The sequence below is a fragment of the Mus caroli genome, chromosome 11 (assembly GCF_900094665.2).
Source record: "Mus caroli chromosome 11, CAROLI_EIJ_v1.1, whole genome shotgun sequence".
Taxonomy (NCBI): domain Eukaryota; kingdom Metazoa; phylum Chordata; class Mammalia; order Rodentia; family Muridae; genus Mus; species Mus caroli.
The window spans coordinates 81,353,883-81,374,686 of NC_034580.1; the positions used below are offsets into that span (position 1 = coordinate 81,353,883).

General features: G+C 38.3%; 1 protein-coding gene across 1 annotated transcript in view; it reads right to left on the reverse strand.

Moving 5' to 3' along the window:
* Brip1 (BRCA1 interacting protein C-terminal helicase 1) overlaps window positions 1–20,804 on the reverse strand; it is a 131,611-nt gene that overhangs the window by 81,806 nt on the left and 29,001 nt on the right. Inside the window, exons 7-10 of the mRNA XM_021177469.1 lie at window positions 13,026–13,316; window positions 8,150–8,371; window positions 3,785–3,984; window positions 1,818–1,950 (exon numbers count right to left, since the gene is read on the reverse strand). Of these exons, the coding sequence (XP_021033128.1) occupies window positions 1,818–1,950; window positions 3,785–3,984; window positions 8,150–8,371; window positions 13,026–13,316 (846 nt within the window). The remainder of the gene's footprint in view (window positions 1–1,817; window positions 1,951–3,784; window positions 3,985–8,149; window positions 8,372–13,025; window positions 13,317–20,804) is intronic.

The following is a 20,804-nucleotide window of genomic DNA, read 5'->3' on the forward strand; positions in this document are numbered from 1 at the left end:
TTCCTCAACATACAAACCTTTCCATGAGGAAAAGTAAGGATATGGTTAGTGATGAGTTCAGGTTAGTCGGGGGATCTAGCAAGTTCACGGACAGACTATACTACATAAGACCTTATCTGCAAAAATGAAAACAAGAACATATACAATACTATTAAGTCTTAAGAAAACAGAAAAGAAAAGAAACAAGGCTGGAGGAGGACCCAGGTTTAGTTTCCAGCACTCATGTGGCAGCTCACAACTGTCTGTAACTCGTTTCAGGGGGATCTGAAGTCTTCTTCTTGCCTCCATGGGTACCAGTCATGCACATGGTACACACACACACACACACACATAAATAAATCTTAAATAACAAAAAAAGAATCCTCCTTGAAATCCCTCTTCTAGGTTTAGCCCATTAAACGTAGACCTTACCTCACACCAAGAAAACTTCTCTTTGCAACAGTCAGAGACCATCACAGAAAACCACAGTGAATCAAAAGGCAGAGTTATGGAGCCCAATCTCAAAAGATACATCTACAAGGTAACTGCTGCATCTAAGTCAGGGATCACTGTAGAAGACAATGGGTATGTGGAAAGACTATAAAACTGGAGAAACAGGAATTTGCTGTGAGATTTTGTGTGCTAGGCCATACCCATAAAGTCTCACCAACATGAAGGCCTAAACAAGAATTGAACAAGGATAATAGGCATGCTAATGTGGAAGGACAGGGCAGAAGGCCTCAATCCTACACAAAGAACTGTGGAAAATGGGAAGAAATAGTCTTCCAAGGAGGAGGGCACCAATCGATTATCCAACACCTATTTCAGACACAGATGCAGACACAGATTCACACTTGTGCGCGCACACACCCTACATGCAAGAAACTTAACTACATATTGCTACAGGGAAGATTTATATATAGTATGATTCCAATCACAAGGCATTCTAGAAAAGACAAAGCTATAGAGTCAGCAAGGAGATGAGAGCTTGTCTGGGTTTCAGGAGTGTCAACGGGTACAGGAGGCATGAAGAAGTACAATATAGAGGATGTTTTAGGACAGCAAATCTATTCTGTATGATGCCTTAATGGTGGGTGACTAGGCAAATCCTAGTTGAACTAAACAACATGGGGACTAAGCTGTCAGAAAAACCATGGCCTTTGGGTGACAATAACACACTAATGCTGATTCATGAACTATAAGAAGTATATTCTATGACTCTTTATTGTCATGGAGGACAGTGGCAATGAGTAAAATTGTACCCCACTTTCTCAGGGTGGGCCCAGGGTTAAACAAACACCTTTTGCAGAGAAGAGTGTCTGGGAAGAGGAGTTTACTGGTTAAGCCTCCAGGCCTTTAGGTACCTCATTAAAATGGAGATCTGTCTTGAGACTAAGTGACCTCACATCCTCTACCTGTGGAGGTGTTTGGGGCATTTCGGCCTGATGGTCACAAACCTATGGAGAGCTGTGGCCTCAGGCCAGGACCTGTTGTCCAGGAACGTGGCAAAATGCCTACCATTCCTGAAAGGTCACCAGGGTTTCAAGCCTGTGCTCAACCAGGGACCAGGTTGCCTTTCACGGTCCTACAATATTGTTTTCTTTTAGCTGTGAATAAAGGAATAACTCCTTTAAAGTCTTACTTTGTCCAAACTGAATAATATATTTGTGCCATCACCTAAAGACTATCAGATTTAGATAAGAAAATTTTAAAACAACTTTTAAACTATTAATTTTTAAAATTCTAGACATTTTACTGGATATGCTATGGCTTTTCTCACTCCTAAATGACACCTAGTTGGCTAAATAAACATCATGGGTAGAGAAAAAGCATCTTACCTGCAAAACTGGAAAAGTAGCAGTGGTGATGCCCATCCTGTATAAGTTTAAGAGCATCTCATTTCCACTCCATATTTTACAAGACGACTCATAATCCCTTTCTACAAGATGCTTAGAATTTGTTTCTAACCAACTGGAATTAAAACAAAGCAATTCAATTAACCAGTGTCATCCTTAGCTGTACTGTTTTAGCAGAAGTGAACTGTTACTCATACATGGATCTGTATGCATCCATTGACATTGTTAAGACATAAGCAAGTAACCCATCTCCACAAACGCACATTTCATTCTGTAAAACAAGCACTGACATAGTAGAAGTAAGCTTTTATTAAGAAAGAAACAAGTGTGAGCTTTTTGTGGATTTGCACTGCTTTACTAAGTCTCATAGGTATGAGGTGTTTATATCAAATCACATAAAATGAATGTGAAACAGGTATTTATGGTGAACATCTACAACAAAAGAATTACCTGAAAATACTATATATTGATATGCACACTCACTTAATAAAAGCTTGAGGGGCTGGTGAGATGGCTCAGTGGGTAAGAGCACCTGACTGCTCTTCCGAAGGTCCAGAGTTCAAATCCTAGCAACCACATGGTGGCTCACAACCATACGTAAGGAGATCTGGCGCCCTCTTCTGGAGTGTCTGAAGACAGCTACAGTGTACTTACATATAATAAATAAATAAATCTTTAAAAAAATAAAATAAAATAAAATAAAATAAAATAAAAGCTTGAATGTCATTTTGTAGCAAAGATCTGAGTAAAAGTGATGACAGTACTCAACGTAAGCAAAGTCCTCACTACTCTGGAAATCCAAGTCTATTAAAAGGAGTCAGAAACACAAACAAAAATGTAAGAAAGGGAATATCAGGGTAAAAGACAGAGCCCGGGGCAGAGTGTTTGCGTAACCCATGAGGCTGTAGGCTCAGTCCCCAGCACACAGCAGGGAGCCCTGCACATGAAAATAAAGCTAATCACATCTTGGTGGTTACTGTAATCTTATGTCTGTGAGGTTCTCCTGGAACTGATTTTCTAACAACGGAATGCAGAAAAGTGGCCAGTCCCAGAGGGGATTTAAAAAAAAAAATGTTTGAAAACAGAAAGAATAGCTGGTACAAAGTTAAACTTTGCTCGTTTGAGGGCCTGAAAGAAAGCCAGTGTGGGAATCACAATGGGCAGTAGAGATAATGGTACAAACAGTGTTACAGAATTAAACTGGAAACAGACTGACTGGTCAGCACGAGGACAAGAAATCTGGGATTTATCCAAAGTTTGAAATAAAGTTTTAAATAAGAAAGTGAGTGGGGGCTGGAGAGATGACTCAGTGGTTAGGAGCACTGACTGCTCTTCCAGAGGTCCTGAGTTCAATTCCCAGCAACCACATGGTGGCTCACAACCCTCTTCTGAGGTGTCTGAAGACAGCTACAGCGTACTCATCATATATATAAAATAAATAAATAAAATCTTTTTTTTTTTTTTTAGATTTATTTATTTATTATATGTAAGTACACTGTAGCTGTCTTCAGACACTCCAGAAGAGGGCGCCAGATCTCGTTACAGATGGTTGTGAGCCACCATGTGGTTGCTGGGATTTGAACTCTGGACCTTTGGAAGAGCAGTCGGGTGCTCTTACCCACTGAGCCATCTCACCAGCCCTAAAATCTTTTTTAAAAAAATAAAGAAAGTGAGTATTTTAAGTGTTCAAAGGATGATTCAGACTTCCTACGAAGAATGGATTATGAGAGCTGGGGCACGCCTTTAATCCCAGCACTCAGGAGGCAGAGGCAGGCGGATTTCTGAGTTCAAGGCCAGCCTGGTCTACAAAGTGAGTTCCAGGACATCCAGGACTATACAGAGAAACCCTGTCTCGAAAAACCAAAAAAAAAACAAAAACCAAAACAAAAAAACCCATGTCTTTCATACAAAAAGACATTATGAACACACTGACAGACAAAAATTCTTACTTGATGAGGTTATAGCACACATCTCGTAGGGGCTCGTGGCTTTTCTTCCTTATATTACTGTTGATCAAACTATCTAGCTCATCCCGAGCAAACCTAAGCTGAACTTCTGTTACACTGTAGCTTGCTGATTCCCGAGCACAGTCTTCAATGTTGTGAGCTTCATCTAAAATGACAACTTGTCCTTTCAGCTTTATATCCATCTGTAAGATAAAATAATTTTCTATTAAAACATTTGATAAAGTGGATTTAATAGGTTAAAGATTTCATTTAAAAATTCACAATATAGGCCAATATTGCTTGTGCACTTTCTATTAAGGAGTTGACACTCAAGCCAGAGCCCACCACTTCTCACTCTAAAACACCAGGCAGCCAATCTCTCAATGAAAATGTGCCTTGGATCAAGGCACCAATGGCTACACAGAGGGTATACAACTGTACAAAAAGGAAGCTTTCAATACAAAATTTAACATGATTACCAAAACACCGTGTGTGTGTGTGTGTGTGTGTGTGTGTGTGTGTGGTGTCATGACTAAGCACAAGGCTTCATGCTCGTTATGTAAGCCCTTTAATAAATGAGGATACATCTGTATCGCTGAATAGAAAATCTTTAGAAGAGAAACAAAAAGGCAGATTCAATAGTTCTAAAACAATATACATGTTTGTCTCATTTCTGCCTGACCTATGACCCTTCATTTTGAACCCTTCTTCTCCAGCTTGAACCTGGAAAATCATGAATCTGTAAATCAAGTGACATCATGTTTCCTACAATAAGGGTAAAAGACAGCTCATAAGCAGGCTCATCAGTTAAAGTATTCCAAGGCTCTGTGGTCAGAGACCAGATCAAATACAGTAATGGATATGTCATCCAGGCTGGGCCAAGCAGAGTGACTGGTGGGATTAAAGCAAGCTCATGGTCTTTTCTCCAGATCAGCTAACTGCTTGTGGTTGTTCTTGATCCCACAAGAAAAGGACTTTCTGAGGACAAAGCCATCATAATGAAGAGAAAGCTAATTCTTTTAAAACTCTTTTCAAGTTGGGTTTGTGTAATTTACAATAGAGAATCCTGAGTAATAAAATATGGAACTTCAGCCGGGTGTGGTGGCGCACGCTTTTAATCCCAGCACTCGGGAGGCAGAGGCAGGCCGATTTCTGAGTTCGAGGCCAGCCTGGTCTACGAAGTGAGTGCCAGGACAGCCAGGGCTACACAGAGAAACTCTGTCTCGAAAAACCAAAAAAAAAAAAAACATGGAACTTCTATTAAAGTAATCACCAATAAATTATTTTGAGAAAGTAATAACATATACAGGTCTGGAAGTGACTGAAAAAGAACTACAGAAGAACAGAAATAGACCGAGTATCAAAGGCAGAAATTCCAGTAGGACAGGGACAAGGCAGAGCACTTCAGCAAGTGTAATCAGAGACACGGGGATTTCTGAAAGACTCTCAGGGTACTCAAGGCCTTCAGATAGGAGTTTTAATGAGGGTTGAAGGGCAGTTCTATACCAGACTATTGAGCATCTTGAAAATAAAGCATATATATGGATCCTATGCCAGAGCAAAGGGAGAAATCAATTTTCAAGTAAGGGAATGATAGAATAAAAATAACACAAAGACCACCGTCACTAACATAGTTATATCTACACCACAGCGGGTATATACCCAAAAGGTGTTCCACCATCCCACAAAGACACTTGCTCAACTTTACTCATAATAGCCAGAAACGGGAAACAACCTAGATGTCCCTCAAATGAAGAATGGATAAAGAAAATGAGGCACTTCTACACAATGGAATACTATTCAGCAACTAAAAACAAAGGCATCATGAACTGTACAGGCAAATGGATGGAACTTGAGAATATCACCCTGAGTGAGGTGACCCAGACCAAAAGGACAAGCATGATATGTACTTACTTATAAATAGAGATCAGCCATAAAATACAGAATCCCCATGCTACACTCCACAGACCCTAAGAAACTAAGCAAGAAAGAAGGCACAAGTAAGGATGCTTGAATCTCACCTAGAACAGAGAATAAAATAGTCATAAGAGGGGCTGGAAAGATGGCCCAATGGTTAAGAGCATTGAATGTTCTTCTAGAGGCACTGAGTTCAATTCCCAGCACCCAAATGGTGGCTCACAACCATCTGTAATGGGATCTAATGCCCTCTTTTGGCATGTATGTATACATGCATGCAGAACACTATACATATAATAAGTAAATGACCAAATCTTTAAAAATTAGTCATAAGGGGCAGGAAGAAGGAGGGAGCTGGGTAGAAGAGGAGATGAGGAAGGGAATGGGGGTGTGTTCAGGATCAGGTGTAGGGAGGAACAAGAGAGATGGACAACCAATAACTGATCCAACTTGAGACTCATCCTATGGGCAAGCACCAACCCTTGGCATTATTAATGACACTCTGTTATGCTTACAGACAGGAGTTTAGCATGGCTGTCCTCTGAGAGTCTCGACCCAGCAACTGACTCAGACAGATGCAGATACCCACAGCCAAACAGTGAATGGAGCTTGGGGACTCTATGGAAGAGTAGGAGGAAGGATTGAGGGCCCGAAAGGGGATAGGAACTCCACAGGAAGACCAACAGAGTCAACTAACCTGGACCTTTGGGGCTCTCAGAGACTGAATCACCAATCAAAGAACATACACAGGCTGGACCTAGGCCTCCCCACTTATATACAGCAGATATGCAGCTTAGTCTTCATGTGGGTGTAGAACAACTGGAGCAGGTGCTATCCAAAAACTGTTGCCTATCTATGGGATATGTTCTACTAGCTGGGCTGCCTTGTCTGGCCTCTCAGTAGGATGTGCCTAGCCTTGCAGAGATTTGATGTGCCAGCATGGGGGGATACCTGGGAAGTGAGGTCCACCTGCTCAGAGGAGAAGAAGGGGGATGGGAGAAAAGATTGTGGGAGGGGGTGAGTGGGAGGGGGCAGTGAGCCAGGTGTAAAGTGACTAAAAAAATGAGCTAACCAATAAAAGGTACAGTAGCAGAGGTTAGCGGTATGGTAGCATATAAAATGCCTCTTTGAGGTTGAAGAGATGGCTCTGTGAATAAGAGCACTCACTACTCTTCCAGAAGATCTGCATTCAGTTCCCAGAACCCATATGAGGGCTCAAAACTGTCTGTACCTTTAGTTCATGGGAAGTCTAACAACCTCTTCTGGATCATGGACGCTTCACACATATTTTGCACAGGCATACACAAATTCAGGCAAACCAATACACATAAAATAAAAAAAATGAAATATTAAAAAATTTAAGTGCCTATTAATTTTGAACTTTAAAAACTGGAGCTGCAGCTACGATTCATTCAGCTGGTAGAGTACTTGCCTAACATGGATGAAGCCCTGAGCTGGATTGCTAGAACTGCAAGACCTGAGTGTGGCAGCAGGCACCCGCAAGCCCAGCACTTGGACAGTAGAAGCAGGAGGATCAGAAGTTCAAGGTCATCCTCAGCTACATAGCAAATTCATGGCTAATTTACTGGGCTACATGAAATCCTCTCCCAAAGACAAAACAACACAAAACAACCCTGGAACAGAAAAAAAGAGTAGAAAGCAAGCATGAACTGTACAGTCACATAAAAAGAAAGCAGTAACTAGCTACACCTAACTTTACTCTTTGTCTTAGGCTGTAGTAATTATAATAAGAATCAGGCGAACAAATAAAACTTCATTACTAAAAAATAAAAGTTCATTACTAAAAAAATTTACAATGTACAACTTTCATAGTACATATATAAGTTCTTGAAGATAGTTATTCCCCCTGCCAGAGAAATGTTTTTAAAATAATTCTTAACTTTGCCAGGTGGTAGTGGCACATGCCTTTGATCCCAGTACTCGGGAGGCAGAGGCAGGTAGATTTCTGAGTTTGAGCCCAACCTGGTCTATAGAGTGAGTTTCAGGACAGCCAGGAGTACATAAAGAAACCTTGTCTCAAAAATCAAACAAACAAACAAACAAACAACTCTTAACTTCATGAGTGGAGAGAACCATGGTTATCTAATGGTCTTATAAGGGGAACAATTTTGCTCCACAGGGGACATATGGCAGTTTCTAGAGATATCTGATGGTAACAACTGTGAGGATTCTATTGGCATCTCAGAGACCCAGGGATGCCACTAAACATCACAAAGCACAAACAGCTCAGCACAACCAAGATTCCTCTAGCCTGATGTGACTCAGTCAAGTCTGGGTTTAAAAGTCACCTCTTAATTCACCTTTGAACATGTTTTTGTTTCTCCGTTTAGGTACATTCAGTACAAAGGGGGAAAAAGACAAAAAACACCAAAAGCTTTTCCATTCATCACTTATCTCAGTAAGCAAGTTCTAATCTCTATATATACTCACAGTTTCCCTTATTTGTGCGTCTAAAAGGTAGTTGTAGGGACAAAAAACTATGTCAGCATCATCTATCAGCTCTCGAGCTGTATAGTAGGGACAAGCTTTCAGTTTCCTCCCGAGGCTGACAAGTTCTTCTATGTCCCAGGCTCTGGACATCCCCTGAAGATGCTGCAGTGTCTGCTGGCTACTAATTTTATGAACACCATGATAGAAATAGCAGGACTTCCCCTGAAAACAGACATAAGTGATATGTGAACCAACTCTGGAGTCAAAGGAGTAAAATAAGATTATCTCAGAACTTAAAAAACATTACTAAACCCAAAAGCTAATACTTTATAGGGAAAATAAATACTTCCATATTTATAATCACAATCATATCTTCCTGCCAAAACACAGGGATCTCACTATGTTGCCCATATCGACCTTGAACTTCTGGGCTCGGGTGATCCTCCTATCTCACGGAGCTGGAATTACAGGCCATATTCAAAACCATTTAAATTATAGTAATTGTCTCAGAATGAGAGAGAACTTAAATACAAAATAAATGAGAAAAATATTCTTAAATTGTTTGATGTAGTCATGACATTAGCCATAACATTTCTGAAAGGAATGACAAAGCAATGGTATCTCTTGTTGCTTTTAGAACAGAATTAGGATGCTGGGTGGTGCTATAGCGCGCCTTTAATCCCAGCACTCAGGAGGCAGAGGCAGGCATAACTCTGGAAGTTCAAGGTTAGCCGAGTCTACTGAGTGAGTTCTAGGACAGTCAAGGCTATGCAGAGAAACCCTGTCTGAAAAAACAAACAAGCAAACAAACAAAGAGAAAATTTCTGTTCACTCTCTTGTCCCTTTTCAAATTTAAGCCATGTGACAATATTGGAAATAAGGAAACTAGATAGGGAGAGGAGGGAGAAAGGGAAGAAGAAGACTATCTTGAGAGAAAAATAAAGAAGAATAATTACAAGGATAAAATATAAGAATATCCCCAAGATTCAAAATCATATTATTCTGTCTCCATCTTTCCCTGTTTTACATGTGGGAAAAAAATCTGTTTTAACTTGTACTTTTTGTAGTTTCCATTAAGGTATGACATTTCTTTGAATGGCTATTCTTGTTTGAGTGGTAATGGATACTGAATCTAGGGCCTCGAGAATTCTAGATAAGGACTCAACCACTGAGTCACAGTCCTTGTATGAACATTCAAGATGTCCAACGATAATCCTTATTTTTTGATGACTATCTATTAATGTCTTTGTTATTGTGTTATCAAAAGAAAAACAATTTTGTAAGTTATTAAAATTTTAATAACTTACCCCAAGTATGAAAGTCCTATATTAAAAAACTGTATAAAAATGGGGGCAAGAGTGAAGCCTTAGTGGTTAAAAGCACCTTACTGTTCTTGCAGAAGACCTGGGTTTGGTTTATAGCACACACAGCAACTTATAACCATCTTAACTCTTGTTCAGGGCACCTGATGCCCTTTCCTGGCCTCCATGTAGTAGTGTGCATGCAGGCTCCTCACATATACATAAATTTTAGAAAGAAATAAACAGTGTGTAAAATCAGCCCAGAATGGTGGCCAGCATCTATAATTCCAGAACCTGGGAGCCTGAGACAGTAAGGTAGTAGGTCTACCTGAGTGCCACAGCAATATTTTCCAACTAACATAAATAACTTAATTAATTAGGTGAATGAATAAAATGTATGAAACTAATAGTCACATAACCAAAAATTTAACAACGGTTTAAGCTCTGAATAATGGGCAATTTGCCAGGACCTCAAAATTCTAATTTTTAGGGACTGGAAAGATGGCTCAGCAGGTAGGAGCACTGAGTGTTCTTCCAGAGGACCTGAGTTCAAATTCCAGCAACCACATAGTGGCTCACAACCATCCGTAATGAGATCTGATGCACACTTCTGGTATGTCTGAAGACAGCAACAGTGTACTCACATTCATAAAATAAATAAATCTTAAAAAAAAAAAAAGATAGCAAGTTTAAAAAAAATTCTAATTTTTATCATCAATGTGACTGGGAAGAATTTAATAGCAAAAGACCAAGCCAAAACAACAACAACAACAACAAAAAATCTGTAAACTCACTTTCTATGACCAACAGCACACATGTTAATTAAATTTATACAAAAGATATACCCTTGTAAGGCTGGAGATGACAGTATAGGCCTTTAATCTCTGCACTCAGAAGGCAGAAGCAAGTGAATCTTTTGTGTGGGCCAACCTGGTCTACAGATTGAGTTCCAGGCCAGCCAAAGCTACATAATAAAACTTGTCTCAAAACTGGCAAACCAAATGATATATACCCTTTTGAGTGAGTAAATTATTTGTTAGGTTCTCTAATGATATTATAATAAGAAAAATAGGCATTGAATGTATAGAGTAGAATATGCTTAAGTTTATATAAAGTGCTCTTACTCAAAGAATAAATATGCACATATACTCTAGCAAATAATGACTTTTCTTCTGAAATATTCTGGCAAAATAAACATACAACTTTACAGTGGTTTCCTTGAAGGGTTTGAGTACAGGGGAACTGGACAACAGGACTCCTCGTCTTGGGCTAGCTTTGACTCTTATTCCATGTCCTTTATTTCTTTTCTTTTGGGTGTGAGGGAAAGCAGGATCTTCTTATATAGCCCAGGCTAGCCTTAAATTTGAATCCTCCTGTATCATGTCTCCAAGGGCTGGGATTATAGCTGTGCAACATAATACCCAGATTTTATTTATTTATTTATCATTATTTTACTGGTGTGTGCTGCCTGCATGTATGTATGTGCACTACATGCATTTCTGGTGCCCACAAGGGTATTTGACTCCCTAAACCCTGATTTACAGACATACCTGAGTTGCCATGTGGGTGTTGGAAATTGAACCCTGATCCTCTGAAAGAACAGCAAGGGCTCTTAACTTCTGAGCCATCCTTCCAACTACTTCATTTGAATTTTTTAAAAACAAGATGATCTATATTTCAAACTTTTTAAAGAATTGGCATTTCTGGCTCAACTTTAATTTTCTTTTCTCAACTGAAACAAAAAATTAATTTTGGCAGGCAGGTGCCTATCTTTCCAGTATGGAGGCACTTTGAAAGAGACGGTGAACAAAAAGCACATGTGCCTTCAGATCAAGCCAAATAATCAGAAAGTTTACACTTGAAGGGCTCTTAGAACGACAGCCCTGAGCAGGCTGATAGTGAAGCCAAAGGCGCATCCCTTTTAGCTCTGTAACAGAACCCAGAAAGGAGTCTGCTGGCTGGAGCGTTATCACACTTTAAACTCCTTTCACTCAGTGTCGGTTATCTATTTATCATTTCGCTTTGGTAAATCAGCCATACTAAACATAGACACCTATGGTGACTTTGTAATTGGCCCTCATTACAATACCAAATTACTCTAAGGGCTTGGGAACAAGGAAAAGAACGCTCATGTACACCCACGGAGCGAAGATAGAGAAAGCCACAGCAACCATCTTTGTTTACTTACATCACTAATCTTCAAAAACAAAATACATGTTCATTTCAAGCCAATGGAAAATTCTGAGCATTGAAGTCTACTATTTTTACACGACTCAAACTTGAAGATAAAAGATCAAATGCAGAATTCTAGATTATACAAAAGACTGCCTTAAATTTTTAATTGCTTTAACCAATATATTTTAACTTATGTATTTCCTACAAATGCATACTTCGTCAAGAACAAGTGAAAATAGTCTTAATGACAATGGCAGTCAGCACCTGAGTTTAGCAAAACAATTAGTAACTCATAGAGAATGATTTAAACCTGGTATTTGCAGTTTCACCACAAAACCCTTTTTCTTGAGTACCTTTGAAACATAAACAGTGAAGAGATTCCACACAATTCTTCAGCTAATGAGAAAGTACTTGAATGGCAACAAATACGAGTACAGAATTTCAACAATGATTCTGATTAAGTCTATGTTCTCTTTCTTACTCTGAACAAGTCTCTCAAGCTTGTCCATAGTCCCTCTTATACTGTACAGTCTCTTCTACTACAAAGCTAAACAGCTGTCAAAGTGTCTTCACTAGGCCTTAAAAACCTTAGTAAACACTCATCTGGTTAAAATAAAACACTGAGAGAGAAAGAACAATAAAACATAATTTATTCATATTCTATGGTAGGAGGTGACTATCAGTGAAACAAAACTCTTGGGACTCGGACTCACAGTCTTCTATGTAGAATCAACTCTGATAAAATAACAGACAAAAAAATTCTCAAAATATACAGCTATTGCTCACTTTATACACTGGTTTGCTGAATATTCCTGAGTATAATCTCATACTTACAACTTCAATTTTTAAGCACGTTATCTACACTATAGACTCCCAAAATAATACTGCCCAGAATTAAAGTGATGTCTTATGTCATTCTACCTATCTTAAATTCATACCATACCAATTTCCCTGGAAAAACTTAAGACCATGTGTGACATTGTTTTAAACTTAATAATCTCATATAATTTTTTTGAAAAAATATGTACTAATTAGAATTAGAAATTAGAATAATCATTTATCTCAATATTAAAAATTTCAACATTTGCTGTTTAAACTATACTTAAATATGACATCACCCATGTTCAACTATTTTGGATAGAGGGATTTAAAAGAAAAAAAGATTATATCTGAATACAACAGAAATTAATATCTCTAAGTTTTAAAACCAAAATCTATCAGTTTAAATGTGAGTCAAGATTTTCTTACAGCAAAATATTTTTCAAAAAATATCAAAGCCAGTAATTAATTTGATTTTCATATTCCTTAATGGTCACTAAAAATACATAGCGCATGCATCAAGCAGTCTGCGTCTTTTCAGCCTTATTTTTTTCCTTTGAAGTCACAGTTGTTTTACTCACATGTTTGCCATCCAGCAGCTCCATGCACTTTTCCTTTCTGTTGAAGTTTCCCACCACTTCAGGATGGACACAGGTGTGATCCCTGCTGGAAAGAATAGTCATCGGGACCCCTGAGTAAGCTGTCTTACGGAGCTCCCTGGTAATCTGAGCAATCTGCTTGTGTGTCCGTGTCCCAAAATAAATTTTAGGTCTCTTGCATTGTCCCCCGTGATCTTTCTTAACAGTATTTGCAGACTCTTCGTTGTTTCCTTGTTTAGCAGAACAGCAGCACCTGGAACAAAGGCCATCCACCTGAAACAAGGAAAGAAAACAGATGCTGTCTGGGCCACCACAGCAAACGTTAGAACATCTCTCAGAATGTATCACAATGGTTCAAGAAGCTTTCAGATATTACAGTCTCTAAATTCACGGCTGAAGAAACTATGCCTCATATACAAATTAGTCCTCTGTCTTCTCAAACTTCGAAACAGTGTTTCCACACTTATAGTCTCTCTGACATCATACTGACTCTTCAATTCCAAATGTTTAAAGTACATTTTAATCCTTCTCTTCAATAATTTATAGTTTTTAAATGATATGACAGATTGAAAAACCATCAATTTATCCTGGGTCTCATGAGAACTTGTGACATTATAAAACTGATCATTTTTCTCACAGAACAGCTCAAATATGCTACATGTTTTTTTTAAAAAAGCATTTGAAAGGTGGTTAACAAAAGAATAGATAGAACAAGCTGAATGTTAAGCATCACTACAAAAGGTAAAGAAAGTTATTCTCTAGCAAAGGCAAGAAAATGAATGCAAAAATATCAGCATTTTATAGTGAGTGGAAGCAGGCTGATTGCATGGAACGAGTATGTCCGAAATCCAATTACATGTGTGAAATGAAAACCCACCAGAAAACTGTTACCAAAATAGCTCATCCTGGACAGGCTCACTAGTGATTCAGTATCATAAATTAAATCATACAAATGTCTCTTTAAATACAGCAAAGGAACCTCAAGAATACAGTCTACAATTTACCTGATTTAATTCCTGCTTCCAAATTCTGCCCACACCCCATTTTTTTTGCAAGTTTAATGCTATGAGAATTCACAGATTCTTAATAAACACTCCCTTCAAAGCTCTCATTCCTCCACCAAATGAGAAAGACTGAAGCTTCATGTAAGAGAAATGTAGGGAAACGGTCATGGGTAGGGTAAAAGGTAAGCAGCACAACCATTTAAAAGAATTTACACTGGAAATATTCGGTTTTGTAGAACAAATACTCTACTTACTGCATTAGAAAAAATTGTAATCAGTAAGATTAGCCTTCATAAACAAATGCTAAGTCATAGTATGTTACACCACAATACTGGAGATCAAGCTGTCTTTTAGCCTCAGTTCAGTGGAAAAGCAAGTTCAAATTACTCCTAGTCTCACTCAACCTTGTCCACCATTAAATATTACAATACATGATAGAATGGATGTAAATGTGACCCTTCTGGAGCTGTCACTCACTGGGATAAAAGGTTCACTGATGTGCCAAATAAACATTCAGTCAAAGCAGATAAAGTTACAGTCATGCTGGAATTGTTACATTCCCCTCTCGGGTTGCCAGTAACAGCAGATTTCATTACAGAGTGCTGCCACATTAAATAGCCAGTTCCAAATATCCTGCCTCTATATTGAATAATTACTTATTCACTGAAGGGATAAAAGAAGAGTTATGAATGGGGCCCTTGTCAGCAGTGAAGCAGGAAGCAGCTGACGTGTGGCTTATATTACATATGATGCAACATCTAACAACTCATACTCACAGGGAAAACGGAATGCAAACTATATCATGACATTTGCACTGGATTCTTCTTTAGTTTCTACAGCGATCACGTTAATTAATTAACATACTAAGAAACTAAGGTAATTGCAAGTACAGAATTAGTTTACTTTTTCATGCCTTCAGACCTTTTACTCAATTATACTATTTCTCTTCCTATAATGCTGTTGAATTTAGACTATTAGACTACTAGGACTCATTAAATCATTGTGTTCTATATGGATACATTAAACAGAACCCTAAAAGTAATTCATTAAAATGACGCTCAAGGCTTAGAAAACTTTTTGAGAGAACACTTTCAACATTAATTTCACTTAATATTTAAGTTCACCTGTTTCCTGACTACCTTTCAAAAAACAAGGTACAGAAATATATAAAATAAATCAACTACTACAAATGCATTTAATTTATAGATCTTCACATATATGTGAACATATTTTTCATATAAATATTTTCAAACAAACACTCCCACATAGTTCTACAACTTGCTATTTTGTATTCATATTTTTAAATGTTAAGGTGGGTGAATTTGGCATTAATAAATCAGTTCTCATCTTTAAATGTTATGTGTAGCTCTACTAACAAAAGTTTACGATTAAAAAAAATTTAAACAGATAGATTTAGATACCACCAATTTTTTTACACCATTAATTCAGAAAAGTATAAACTGTGGATATTTTCATACGAAGTGTGTTTTGTTTGTTAACTTTTAAAGTGATCTGAAATGATTCTGTATTTATGAATTCAAGGTAGATCCTTAAGACAGTTCTCAGTAGGGAGTTAGGCAAGGAAAAAATAAGACTGAAATTAAGACAGTTGAATCTTGTTCCTATGTAGTTCCGAGGTCACTACTTAAAGGATTTGAGAGAATGTTTGAAGATGAAAAAGTGGCATGACAGCAGAAAGGAAGCTCTTCAATAAGCATTTAGCTAATAACAAAAGGAGCTGCTTGAACCAAAATTATTAACTTTCAACACTGAAAGAATACATGAGATAGGATCTGAATAGCAATGACAGGACATCAGAACACTCCTTGAACTGTGAATAGCTCCTACTCTATGGCCACTCTCTGAAACCTTTGGACTTGGGAGTACTGAAGCAATCAAATGAATAAAAAATAACTTAGCAGCCTCCTTGCCTGATTCTCCTGTTAATAGACTTATGTTTCATAGAATAGTTGTTTTTGCCTATGCTCTTTAACAGAATTTCTATCAGGACAGTACAAAAATAAAATTTAAAACTATAAACTCTCATCCAGTATATTGAAGGCCAGCAGGTGAAACACCTGTTCTCCAAAACAGTCAACTCTATGGTCTTTAAATGTCAATGAGTTATGATCCAGCTCTGTAAAAATGGCTTCCTCTTCACATCTGGAAACTGTCTTTACTTCAACAGAAGGCAAGAAAACCCACGATCCACAGCAGCAAAAGTGCAGTATCATTTAAAGAAAAACACAGAGGACACCCGTGGACAGGACAGAACTCACCTGCTCGAAAATTCCTTTCAACTCTTGGCCAATACTGTTTTTGGGGAGTTAGAGACCAAGGATTACTAGAAAATTGTCCACATGTTTAACAGTTTCCAGCTCCTCTATATACACATCAGTTCTTTGGAAGGGGGAAGGATTAGAAGTTTGATTATGAGAGACAGGCCAGCTGCTGAGCCTTCCCACTATTCCCTGCATAAAGCTGTGAGGAAGTTCCAAGTGTAACACACTAAGACATCAGCTGCTCAAATCCCACAGCTCTCTGCAAACTTTCCCAACACGCCCCCTTTAAAACAGTATGCCTAACCACTTGAAAAATAAAATGAGTAAGGCCACGAATTTTCAGAAAAGGAAAATTAGGAAACAGAAATTAATGTCCCTGCCAACAGTGAGGCAGGAAATAAACAGCATTAGTCAGTGTCACATATACTGAAATATCTAATAGGATCACAGAGAAAACGGGAAGCGAATCATATTATGATATTTTCATGGAATTCATCAAGTTACTCTGATGAACTGTGAACTACAGAACTTCTAAAAGGAGACTATGGATTGAATAGTCTTTGGAGAAAGCCGAACAAAAAGAGCATATTTACTATGAACAAAACATATTTTAAGCACAGTGTGGCGGCACACACTGGCTATCCAGCACCTGAGGAGTGGAGGCAGGCAGGAGTATCAGCACTCCAAGGGTATCCTCAGCTACAAAGAGAGGTCGAAGACAGTCAGGACTGAAACTCAGTCTGCAAATTCATGTGTGCACTTGCATATTTTCTCTCTCTCTCTCTCTCTCTCTCTCTCTCTCTCTCTCACACACACACACACACACACACACACACACACACATGAAAGGAAAAGCAAACTATATGGAGGAGACTAATAAATGAAAGAAAACAGTAGTCCTCATTCCCCGACTTCCCAGAGGTACAGCTATTTTGTCCCACTACAGCTTCCTTAAGGACAGCAGCTCACATTTCTTCCCATAACGCATTCACTGAGTGTGTAAGTATAACCTAATCTGTTTCCCTTGGAGGACTATGACTTGGTGTCCCAAAACAAACTACTATAGCCTAATACCACATTTTAAAACTCTAGCAAATATGTAAGTACCAATTTAAAGTGGCTTAAATATGATAGATACTTCAAAAATCAAACGCTCAGCTTTTTAAAGCAAAAGCACGGGATAGTTTCCTACTCCCGGCTAATATCTGTGGCGGTTTTGCTGTGAGTAACACATACATATCCTCAGAGGTTCAATATTAATAACTACCACTTATTAAAGCTGTCCCCAGATGAGGCACTTCACATGCAGTATCACATTCCATCCATCCATTCAGTCAAGAAACATTAGAACTTCTGCTTCCACCAAGCCAAGCAGAAGACAATGACAAGGGCCACCCAACCTCATCTACAAAAAAGGCTTCTCTCTTTACTTGCCTTACAAGGGGCAGTTTGGAGAGTTTAGCAATGCCAGTTTCATGAATTACAGAATTGTTTCCAGTTTGTTCTATGTGCATTATTTCTCTGATGCAATTACAAAATATTCCTAAGGATAAATTATGAATTAAAGTATACAGTTCGTAAAAATTACTTAAACTTACTTTTAAATTAGATATTGTCTATCAAGATCCATGATAAGTATAACAAAAGAATGGAAGAGAAGGACTGTGTTCAGTTAACAGAGTCTTTACAGAGTCAGGGAGCTTTTTTTTCCACCAGCAAATGTTTTTCATCTAGGGTTAGAGAATAAATATTTCAAGTTTTGAAGGATATAAGCTCCTATATTAAAAAAAAAAATCCATGAGAGTCATATGTGAGTAAGGTTTTTGGGGGTTTTGGATTTTGTTGGTTTTGTTTTGTTTTTTGAGGCAGGGTCCCACTTTGTAGCCCAGGCTAACCTCAATTCTGTCTTTGAAACCCAAAATGGTTCTTAACGTGATCCTTTGCCTCAGCCTCTAGAATGCTGACATTATAGGAGCCCCCCCCAAAAAAAAGAATATATTTATTCATTTGTTGGTTTAGCATTCTTTTATATGTATAATGTTTACCTGCATATATGTATATGCATCACATGTGTGCCTGCTGCACAGGGAGGTCAGAGGAAGTCACCTGATCCCCTGGAACCAGAGTTATGGATGGTTATGAGCTGCCACGTGGTGCTGGGAATTGAACTTGGATGCCCTGCAAGAACAGTGCTCTTAACTGCTGAGCTATTTCTCCAGTCTCAGGAAAGGTTTTTTAAAAACAATAAGCCAATAGCAAAAATGATTAAAAACATATTCTCATTAATATGTAAAAACTTCTATTTAAAAAGACATCTTTCTTGGGCCATTGGATGCCTACAACTGCTACAATCCCACTTACTCCAGAAGCTGAGGCAGGAGGAATCCAGACTGGTTCAAGGATAGCTTATCTCAAAGCAAAACTTTAAAGGATCTGGGCACTGTAGTTCAGTGGCAGAGTAGTTGCATGGGTTCAACAGACAACACCCAGGATTACAAAAAGAAAAGCAGCAGCAGCAGCAGCAGCAGCAGCAGCAAGAAGATGCCTCCCTAGGTAAATAAATAAGGTAAAAGGAAGGCAGAGACTAAGAAAAGATAATTGCAATGGATAAAAATAAGTAAAGGTATCTAAAACAAGAATTGTAATACACTTTAAAAAGGCAGACCTAGTGGACAGCAGGGAATAGGGAATCACACTAAACAAAAGTGGAAAGGCTGTTGAGTACTTGAATACATTAACCACCTAATGCTTAGCCCATCTCATTTATTAGAAAAATGCTAATTAAAACCACAATTTCCCAGCACTCGGGAGGCAGAGGCAGGCAGATTTCTGAGTTTGATGCCAACCTGACCTACAAAGTGAGTTCTAGGACATCCAGGACTACAAGGAACCAACCAAAACAAAACAAAGAAAACATCACAATTTCCTCTTTACACCCATCAGACTGGGTGTTGGAAAGAGTATGAAACAGCTTTCATAAGGGAGGAATACACATACAAACTGACAGATCCACTTTGGAAAACACAGTGAAATCATACAGTGGAAAACACTAGTAAAATCAAAGATACACAAATTCTTTGGGGGCTCAAGAGATGGCTTGGTGGTTACAGCGATTGCTGTTCTTCCAGACAACCTGAATTTGGTTCCCAGCACGCACATTGGTCGGTCGGCTCACAATGGCCTGTAACTCCAGATTCAGACAGAGATCTAACACCCTCTCTTAGCCTCTCTTCACACACTGGGTCCACACACAGACACACATGCATACATGCAATTAAAAATACATCTTTAGCCAGACAGTGGTGGCTCATGCTTTTAATCCCAACACTTGGGAGGCAGAGGCAGGCGGATTTCTGAGTTTGAGGCCAGCCTGGTCTACAGAGTGAGTTCCAGGACAGCCAGGGATACACAGAGAAACTCTGTCTCGGAAAACCAAAAATAAATAAATAAATAAACCTTTAATAAAATAATTTTAGTCCCAGCATGAGACTACCAGTACACATGTTAGATAAATCTTTAAATATGAAGACATTTAATAAAATATTTTATTTAATAAAATATTATTATTTAATAAAATAATTTTAGACCCAGCATGAGACTACCAGTACACATGTTAGATAAATCTTTAAATACGAAGACAGTTACACAAGGGTTATGATATGACCCGTTGGTTTTTGTTTTCTGAGATAGGGTATTTACTCTGTAGAAGCTGGCCTGGAACTCACTACTGGCATAGGCTGGCCTCATATTCATAGAAATCTTCCTGTCTTAGCCTCCCTAGTGCTGAGGTATGAACCACCATGTCCAACCTCATTGTTTTAATAGTGAGGAAAATATGTTACATCTTTCATAGAACAGACAATTAATAAGGTTTCCCCCAACTAATGAAAAACATATGTAAAAATGAACTATAACATTATGTATGAGCATATATCCAACATATCAATGTTGAACAAGTTGAGTATAACCTAAATTTAACTCTCCAAAAATTCCAAATAAATCAAAGGAAGGGATAAAAATATGAAATTTTTGTTTTGTTTTTTTTACAAGACAGGGTCTCTCTGTGTAGCCCTGGCTGTCCTGTAACTTACTCTGTAGACCAGGCTGGCCTTGTACTCAGGGTTTCTCCTGCTTCTGTCTCCCTAGTGGTGGGACTAACAGTGTGCACCACCAACGCCTGGCAAAATGTGAAAGGTTTAAGTAGAGAACAAGGAAAGACTACTACAGTAAATAATCACAGGTAAACAATACATATGGGGAGTAACTCAGTGGGCAGAGTACTTGCCTAGCATAGACAAACCTCTAGGTCCAACCTCCAGCACACACATCTGTAACTGTACAGCTTGGGAAGTAGAGGCAGGAGGATCAGAATTTCAGGGTAATCCTGAGCGATTTTTTGTTTTTGTTTGAGTGATTTTGTGTGTGTGTGTCTGTCTGTTTTGTTTTTTTTTTTTTTTTAAGATTTATTTATTATA